The sequence below is a fragment of the Nanorana parkeri genome, unplaced genomic scaffold (genome assembly GCF_000935625.1).
Source record: "Nanorana parkeri isolate BGI_ZX_2015 unplaced genomic scaffold, ASM93562v1 scaffold166, whole genome shotgun sequence".
NCBI classification, from domain to species: Eukaryota; Metazoa; Chordata; class Amphibia; order Anura; family Dicroglossidae; genus Nanorana; species Nanorana parkeri.
In genome coordinates, this window is record NW_017306434.1 from 1,771,799 (window position 1) to 1,781,904 (window position 10,106).

The window sequence follows — 10,106 nt, forward strand, 5'->3', positions numbered from 1 at the left end:
CTGTTCTTGCAAAGCATGGGCATAATAAATACAAAGCCCAGCACTGCCTATACTCTCCATGGCATGGCATTAATTTACTAATTAAGATAGCGCTGTCTCTGTTAGCGAGCGGGATGACCTCCTCTGACTATTATTTTGGCTGCTGTCTAAAACTTCAGCTGGTATTTATATGTGCGTAGAGCTCCATCTGCTGGTATCAAGTAGTAACCAATATATACAGACACACACATTAGATTGTCTTCCTTCCCGCACTCTATGGGGTCTATTTATTTAAATACTTATTTCCTATGCTGTTCAGCACCATCTAGTGGCAATAATGCATTCTTACAACACTGCATTCAAACTGGGAAAAGCTCCACCTAGTGGCCATAAAATACCTACTACATTCACACTGGGAAACAAAACATATTAAGAATATTTTTTTTTGTCAATATTTGCCAAAAACAAATGTTCACAGTTGTGAAGGGCCCTGCAAATTGTTTTTAAATAAACCCCTATGTATAGATAAAGTTCCTCCGCACCATGCTCCATCCTGCAGATATATTAATCTAGGTCATCCCTTTTACAGCTACCAACCAATACTTTGAGTCACTGCTAGCTGTTAAACAAAGCCGTCACTGCAGCTTTGGTCCTCATTCAGGATTGGGAACCAACTCTGAATGGGGACCAAACCATGTGATCACTATGTTAGCAATAGCATAATAACACCATGGCAAGCTGAAGTCTTCATTCAACAAAAAAAAAAATTCAGCTTGCAGGGGCCACTGCATCCTGTAGATGGCAGTGTGCTTTGTTTAATACTGTAATTATCTGATACAATGATAAGATTAAAATTCATTTAAAAAAACAAATGCAAAAAAAGGGTTTTTTTTTTTTTTGAAGTATACTTTTTTTCATTTTGTCAGCATATAATAAAAAAAGAGATCAAGGTTTTTGATTTAAAAAAAACAAAACAAATAAAATCCTTATTTGCCCATAAAGAGTGTGCACATAATTTAGGTATGCCAATTACTCATGGAGTTATTATCAACTTAACTGACGCTTGCTGATGCTGCAAAATTTTGATCTGAGCATTTCGCATCAATAGCCTCCGAACGTGAAAGGGTTTAAATGTCTTCCATCTTTTCCTCGTCACCATTCCTGTTGTAGTCCCAATATTCTTGCTACACTGTAGGTACATTGGGATGAAAATGTCTTTTGCTTTTTCTGACAGATTTCGCCATAGGAGGATAAAACATAAAAACCTAAAAGATCAGGTGAATGCCATGGTGGATATCTCTAAGGTAAGATTATGAAGTGGGAACTGATACAAAATGTATTGTCTTGTGATGAATCTGACACGCTTCCATTAACTACATATATAATGGTGTCATAGAAACTAGGGTTGCACCGAAACCGGTATTTTGGTATCGAGTACGAGTACCAATATTTTTTTTCCAGTACTCGCCTATACCGAATACCGATACCGGAAGTCCCATTCAGGAAGCCAGGCGGCGTGTAATGACTCACCACCCGGCTTCCTGATTAGCAGGGAAGCCGTCCCCATGCTTCTCATCACAAGGTGACAAGAAAGCATGGAGACGGCTTTCTGGCCAATCAGGAAGCCAGGCGCCGTGTAATGACGCGGCGCCAGGCTTTCTGATTGGCCGGGAAGTCGGCTCCATGCTGTAATACACCCCCCAGGGGTTAACAAGGTCCTTGGACCGCAGCTGTGGATTTGGCTTTAGAACGGGTATCAGATCGCAGCTCTACCTCCGATGCCCAGGATATTGATAAGGCTTGGAGAGAGCTGCTTCACATCACACCCCGTTTAGCACATCTAAGCCTGCACTTCACCGGTAAGGTAGGTATTCAGGGTGAAGCAGGTGGGTAGTTTCTGGGTCAGTTTAGCAACTAGCTTGAGTCCATAGATATATGATGTTCACTTGTAACAAGGCAGACAGAATAGATAGGCGTATAGCTATGATGCAGTGTAACTGATTACCAAGCAGACAGTTGATTAGGCATATGGCTATGCGGAAGGTTAAGTTGCAGTAAAGCAGATACTTGAATATGAGTATAGGAAGTGCTATGGAGATCTCCCTACCATAGCTTTATGGCTATGGTAGCAATACTTGCTGTTTGTGGCTCTGGAAAGAATGGAGAGGATATCCGCAGCAACTCTCCTTCAGTGATGGGTTCCTGGAGTAGCAGGGCTGCTGGTTTGATCAGCGTCCTGCTTCAACAATAGTGGGACGCCGATCAAACGGTGGACCGCGGCTTTATGCCGACTACTCGAGTGAGTGGGCGGAGTCTCGCTGCGCGCCTGCGCATTGCCACCGACGGACCCCGTACGTGAGTGGGAGGAGTCTCGCGGCGCGCCTGCGCAGTGGCGCGTACGGCTCGTTGTCCCGGCCGAGGGGTGATACGAGTATCACACATGCTCCCTCGTCATGAGGTGAATAATGAGCATGAAGCCAGCTTCCCGGCCAATCAGATAGCCGGGCGCCGCGTAATTACACGGCGCCCGGCTTCCTGATTGGCCGGCTCCATGTTTACTTTTAGGGATGCACCGATACTAGTATCGGTATTGGTGCCGATGCCGAGTATTTGGGCGAGTACTTGTACTCGCCCAAATGCTCCGATGCCTAGCCCGATACCCAAGCTTCCGGTATCAGGCTGTTTCCCGAAAGTATCGGGCTAGGCATTAGAGCATTTGGGCTGGTATTAGTACTCGCCCAAATACTCGATACCGATATTACGGTAGTATCGGTATTGGTTCACCCTTAATAGAAACAGTTAATAAATACCAAAAAAAATTAAATTGTTGGCATCCAAAAGCTTGAATCTGATTTGTTGTCATGGAGCAACACAGACAGGTCAGGAGTGAGTTGAGGGACAGAAGGGCATTTGCTCCATGTTGGGGTGGTGGCCCTGAATGGAGATATTTCACCAATCAAACATCAATCAGAATGGGACCCACGGTTAGTGACACATTAAGAAGGAAGTTCTGCTGAAAGCTGTGTACCATTAAACTACTCCACGTCCTTTGGGAGCAGCCACCTTGACCACCAGCCATGGTAGCACCATGAAACACTTTGCGTGGTTCACTTACTTACACACAGTGATCTGCCCCTACCAAGAATTACATCTTAGAATGTTCGGTCAATATATCGTTCACTTGTTTTTCAGATGCAAATGATCATGACTGACCTGGATTACAACTTCACCTCTTCCCACCAAGACTTGGAGAAGAGGATCGACCAACTGGACAAGAAGCTGGACGACCTGAGCCGTCTTATCATGACAGCCCTGGAATCCCCTCAGATATCTCACTGACACAAGATGTCCCCCTTCCTGGACTTTGTTTACCACTGGAGAATTGTCTTCCACTGTACTGCCCCCCTTCGTTGTCGGAAGGGTGGTGGGACACAACAATGACAATCTGGCTGCTTTTAGAACATCAATAGACTGATGAACTTAGATGAACTTACTAGACGACCACTTCCAAACTGCCTTACTCTTTGGAATAAAGAGCACTTGTGGACTAATGATTCTCATGGGACGCTTAAAGGATAAACTGACACATCCATCGTGAGGTGGAATAAATGTATTTAAAAATGGGAGATTTATGATGTAGATATGAGATGAACATAAAATGATATGCAGTACAGCAAGCACTTTCTGTGTCCTGACCTTGTGCCTTAGAGATGACTGAGCACGCTATGTTCCTTCTGGTGGACCCTTGAGTCCATGTCTTCTGTATGTATATAATCACAGACATCTTGAGTGATTAAATTGGGCTACTTTTAGGTTTGGCAGGTCCTCTGCTACAGACCAGCAGCAGGCCATATACTATACATGTAAGTTTAGTTTTATTCCGAATTGAAATTCAGACAAATTTCTTTACATTTTGGACATTTGGATGCATTCAAATTGCTAAATTCGAATGTATCTGAATTTCGGATACATTTGAATTTCCAAATTCAAATGCATCTGGAATTTCAGATGAATACAAATTTCGGAATTCAACTGCATCCCATTTCACATGGATCCAAATTTTTTTCTGAATTTTGTTCAAATTTTTAAATATCCAATTCTTATGACCAGTAAGGACTATGATGACCAGTACGGACTAAAATGACCAGTATGGACTAAGATGACTAGTACAAAATAAGAGGACCAATAGATACTAAAATGACCCGTACAGACTAAGATAGCCAATATGGAGTAAGAGGAGCAGTATAGACTAAGATAACTAGTATGGACTAAGATGACCAGTAGAGACTAAAATGACCAGTATGGACTAAGATAACCAATACGGAGTTAGAGGACCAGTAAGGACTACGATGACCAGTAGATACTAAAATGACCAGTATGAACTAAGAGGACCAGCAGAGAGTAAAATGACCAGTAGAGACTAGGATGACCAGTAGAGACTAAAATGACCAGTACAGACTAAGATGACCAGTAGAGACTAAAATGACCAGTACAGACCAGATAACCAATACGGAGTTAGAGGACCAGTAAGGACTACGATGACCAGTAGATACTAAAATGACCAGTATGAAGTAAGAGGACCAGCAGAGAGTAAAATGACCAGTAGAGACTAAAATGACCAGTACAGACCAAGATAACCAGTACAGACCAAGATAACCAATACAGAGTTAGAGGAGCAGTATGGACTAAGATGACCAGTAGAGACTAAAATGACCAGTACAGACCAACATGACCAGTAGATAACTAAAATGACCAAAACCCCCCCCCCCCCAAAAAAGAAAAAAAATAATGTTTTTTTTTAAATAAAGAACCTCATCCGAATTGATCCAAACCGAAAACAAAACATTTGGATCGATCGGAACGGAAAAAACAAAAAATGACTAACGATCTGAACCGAAAAGGACATTTTTTTATTTATCCAATTGAATTTTTTTATTGATTTAATTTTTTTGGGGGGGTCGCACTGGTCTAGAAACTTTGTGAGATATTAATTTCTTGTTGGGTGGATTCACACTCTCTATGTGTCCTGGTAACTATTTTCTCTGGAATAGACGACCAACATACATTGTCTCTCGAAGTGAAAGTGAGGAAAAAAACTACACGTTGAATTGGTACCAAAACAGGAATAGAGGACAAATCTTCTAATAGGGACACAATTGTGCAAGGTATTTTTCTTATTTTGTGTTTATGAGTCAAAAAGTGGCATCTGTGTCCAAGGAGGGGCATTGACAGAAAAAAAGCCTGCCAGGGGTCCTACTATATCCCAAAAAAATAAAAACATTGTGGGTTTAGATAAGCTTTAAATGAAGCCTGGGAAAGTCACACTCAGCATTTTAATGGTTCATAATTAGGGGTTGTCCTCCAAAAAATGCTAAGATTCCCAAAAAGATGCATATTTCAACTTTTTGTACCAGCATGGCACTGCCCATTCCCAAACACTTATGTTGGTGAACATGGTCTCTTGTAACATTATTGGACAAATATGGATATTTCAGAGGTGTGTGTGCAACAAAACCTGTTACAGGAAAAGTGAAAGAACTCAGAACTTTAAAAAAAAAAACAACTTACCCTTGCAGTGGGGCTACCCCCGTACTACAAGTGTTAAGTGCTTGTTTTGTCTATGGGGGGCTCACGTAAAGAAGATATACTCACCTGATACTCAGTCCCACGGCAGTAAGTGCTCACTTCTTTCTCCCTCTGCTGGCCCTCAGCATCCTCATGTCTAACGCAAGTCAATGGATCTACATCAGACGTGATAAGTCCTTAGACCACCAGGGCGCCAGGGGGGAGAAGAGGCTTCGGAGACCAATTTAGCCGCCTGATGGGACCTTTATTGCTTTGCTTTTTTTGAGCCCCTGCAAGCGCTTCCTATGTTCAGTCATGATGATTTTGCTCATCATGGGAAGCTTTAGTAGGGGGTGGTATCCTCTAAGCTGCCATCTTTTCTTCTGTATCATGTTGCAGGTCCCTGTACCAGGTAGGTGGGTCCTGGTTGGTTACAGCTAATAAGGATAATGCAGGTCACACATTCTCAAATAACTACAGCTTATCATACGATTTGATTGTGCAATCTCCTTTAGATCTACCAGTAACAATGAGGCAAAGGGACAGTATATTTGAATACAAACTAGAATAGACTATTTAAGAAGGTCCTCATGATTTTGACAAAAGGTTGTACTATTTGATTGTGATATGTGCTGTATAGTCATTACCATCTCCTAGTTCTGCAAAAGTATCATGCAAGCAAGGTGGCTTGAAGCCTAATCTGCAACAATGATAGCTGCCATTGCCAACTTAGTTTTTGAAGGTACAGTCTCCAGGTCTGTCACCCATGTCCTGGCATCACTATCTTGCAAGTTACTGTGTTGACAAAAGCTTGCAACCACCAAAGTCTGAAAATATGGATCACCAGGTCTATGACTGATCACACACCTGTCAGAAAACAATCATGGATCCGCCCCCCTTAAAACTGATATCATCAATATCAGCTTGCACATTTTATTCTTCCCTTTCAGCCCTAATCACCTTTAAAGCACCCTCTGCACTTTTTACAAAAACATCTGTATTCAGTTAACAAGGTTCCTCGTTTTTATTTTAACAGGGACACAAAATTATATGAGCTTGTTGGACATCCCATTCCAAAGTCATGGCCATTACTATGAAGTTGCCCCGCTATAACAACTATAACAACCTCCACTCTATTGGAAGGCTTTCCAGAAGATTCCAGAGGGTGTCTGTGGGAATTTGTGCCTATCTGGCAAAAAACCTTAAGGATTTAGAGAAGACCTGTAAAGAAGAGTGGACCAAAATCCCTCCTGAGATGTGTGCACACCTGGTAACCAACTACAAGAAACGTCTTACCTCTCTGCTTGCCAACAAGGGTTTTGTTTGGGGATCACTGAACTGCAACTCAATTTATAACATTTATATCATGTGAGGGATAGGTCTATAATTTTGCCACTTTACACATCAATGGTTCGGCCCCACCTGGAGTACGCGGTGCAATAGTAAAAAGTACATAAATAGTAAAAAGGGGAGAAAGGAACAGATAGGCCCAATAAAGGACATAAATGGGTCGCTACTCACAAGCGACAGGGAGAGGGCCGAGGCGCTAAATACTTTGGTCGGTATTCACCAAGGAAACAGACGGGTTTAATGTACAAGATAAAACACAATTTAACAGGAAATACACCGGAATGGTTGACTGAATCGGGGATACAACATAGGCTTAAATTACTAAATGCAAATAAAGCATTAGGACCTGATAATCTACACTCCAAGGTACTCAAAGAATTGAACAAGGAGATAACAAGACCATTGTTCCTCATTTTTAAGGAACCCGTAATGGCTAGTGCCAGGAGATTGGCGAAAGGCTAATGTGGTACCTATATTCAAAAAAGGGTCAAAATGCCAACCGGAGAACTATAGACCAGTTAGTCTAACATGCATAACAGCTCTGTAACAAAGAGGGCACAAGCTAAAATTTGTGGGAAAAAAATTTCACCACACAGGGCGCAAGGGGTTCTTCACAGTTAGAGTGGTTAAGGTTTGGAACTCGCTGCCACAGGAAGTGATTTCAGCTAAGAGTGTGGAATCATTCAAGAGACTCCTGGACGAGTTCCTGGGAGAGCATAACATACAGGGGTACAGGTATAGCTAAGAGAAAAATCACACATGGACTCGTACACATGCACACATCAGCTCATAAATGCATACACACAATAGGTTGGACTCGTGTCTTTATTCAACCTCAAATACTATGTAACTATGTAACTATGTTTTGGGCACCGGTACACAGAAAGGATGTCCTTGAACTGGAGAGAGTCCAGCGGGGGGGCGACCAAACTCATCAAGGGGATGGAGGACCAGAACTATGAGACAAGGCTACTAAATTTAAACAGGTTTACGTTGGAAGGAGATTAAGGGGGGACATGATTTTCATGTACAAAATGTTCAATAGTCATAGCAACATTAGCAACAAACTCTTTAAGATTAATTCCGTAACAAAGACTAGAGGCCACCACCTAAAACTGGTAGAAAAAAAATTCAAACGCAAGGGGCGACGGGGGTTCTTCTGAGTTCGCACGGTTAAGGTCTGGAACTCGCTGCCTCAAGCAGTGATTTCCGCGAATAGTCTGGAATCATTCAAGAAGCTTTTGAACGACTTCCTGAGAGACCGTAATGTACAAGGGTACAGGTACTCTTAAGAATGAGAACACTCATTGACCTATACGCACACACACAATAGGTTGGACTTGATGGACTTATGTCTTTATTCAACCTCAAATACTATGTAACTATGTGTTTTTCTGGATTTTTGCTTGATATTCTGGTGTCTGCTGTCTCTATCATTTAAAACACACCAATGATAAAAAATATAGACCTTTAATTTCTTAAAATTATTTTCCTCACTGTATTTTCCTTTACTTCCCTCCTCATCAACATGCTAATAAAATTTAATAAAACCTTTCCATTCTCATTACATACCTTATGTTAGGCCGATGCGACCATCACTGCCTTGGTACTCATCTTAAAAGCCCTTAAATCTGTTGCAAACAGAGGGCTGGCTCTTGGGAGGAGTTATGCAAATATCAAAATGGTTTAATGGGTGGATGTCACTCTAGAGGAGTGGGTGTTCCTAAGCAGGCTGAACCTACATGCAAACTGCCATAGGTAACGCCATTATGTGATGTTGAGCCTTCATGATTAAAAGAACTGAAATCCAATAAATGGTAGGGGGCGGGCCAGGGACAACAAGGAGGCAAAGGCTAGATGTTGGATGTCCTCCAGCAAGGAAATGAGGCAGGCTCTGACTTGCTGCAGCTTCTTATGCACATTGTGAGAAGCTTACAGTGTGCAGTGAAATCAGAGGAAGCCATTTCAGTCCATGAGAGGAGACGGTACAACTGTGCAAGGCGGAAGGCAAGGCAAGAGATTAGCTTTAACAGTAACTTCACTGGAAACTCCTGAACTCCATCTTTTGCAGGGATATCTGCATACGTTTGGCCATATAATGTAGGCATCCACAAACATTTACTCATATGGCATGCCTGTGTATTGCTCCTTCTTTCTTGTCGACACTCTTGATCCTTAGTGAGCAGCTGCGAATATTCTGTGTAAAAATCCATTTTACTTTCAGAAGTCATAGGTATAGAGCCTTTCCTGATTGGCTTGAATTCTTTTTTTTCTTTATTTTATTATCTGATAATTAAAAGAGATCTATGGGGTAACCTTTTTATCCCATAGTTCTCTTCAGGGTCCCGGGAGGACTTACTAATCTCCTCCCGTGACCCAAAAGCTAATTATATAGCAGGCCATTGCCCGCTATATACTGAGAGCGCCACAGCTGGGACAGATCCCGACCATACTGTTGAGATCTACCCAGCTGGCTGATTGACAGCGGGCTCTGCTTATCTAGAGGCACAGCCAGCTATGCCCACCCCCTCCCGTCCGTCCTTCCAGTCAGCTCTAGAGGATCGGAGAGGGGAAGGCGGAATCCTTGCGGGGAGCAGTGATTGACGGTCAACGCTCTCTGCAGGATGATCGGGAAGCGAGCGACGGTACGTGTTCACTCACTACCCAATCTATAGAGTCGACGTGTGACAGTTTCAATGGCTCTAAAAATGAGGATGAGTGTAAATCACTCACCTCACAGTTCTCCTTTAATCATTATAGGATAGCAGGGTGAGCTGCCAGCCAATAGAAAAAGAAAACAAATAATTCCCGTTAAACAGGTAAGGAGAGATGATGTCATTGTATCCAGACAGAGATGGTTTTGACATGGAGTCACATCTGCTGTCTAGGCGTTGCTGGAGATCTGTGAAAGGGAAGCGAGTGCAATGAAGAGCCTCTATTCAAAGGTACATACAGTAGATGGGCATGGGTCTCTTTAAGTGCTGCTTCTATCTTGCAAGATACAAATTCAAACAAGGACGCATCATTCGAGGAACTTTTATTTCAAAACGTTTTTTTAAACCTTTCCGTATAGCATCTGAATTAAGTGAAATCTGTTAACAATCTTGAAATATTCTTGATACATAACAAAATATATCTTCTCTCTGTACATAAGTCAATATAAACAATTTTAACATTATCGATTTTGTGAATTCCCCTTTCTGGAAGCCACA

General features: G+C 42.2%; 1 protein-coding gene across 1 annotated transcript in view; it reads left to right on the forward strand.

The window, feature by feature from the left end:
* KCNN4 (potassium calcium-activated channel subfamily N member 4) overlaps window positions 1–3,672 on the forward strand; it is a 53,466-nt gene extending 49,794 nt beyond the window's left edge. The window contains exons 7-8 of the mRNA XM_018554632.1: window positions 1,214–1,283; window positions 3,172–3,672. Of these exons, the coding sequence (XP_018410134.1) occupies window positions 1,214–1,283; window positions 3,172–3,318 (217 nt within the window). The 3' untranslated portion in view covers window positions 3,319–3,672. The remainder of the gene's footprint in view (window positions 1–1,213; window positions 1,284–3,171) is intronic.
* Window positions 3,673–10,106: the final 6,434 nt, after the last annotated feature.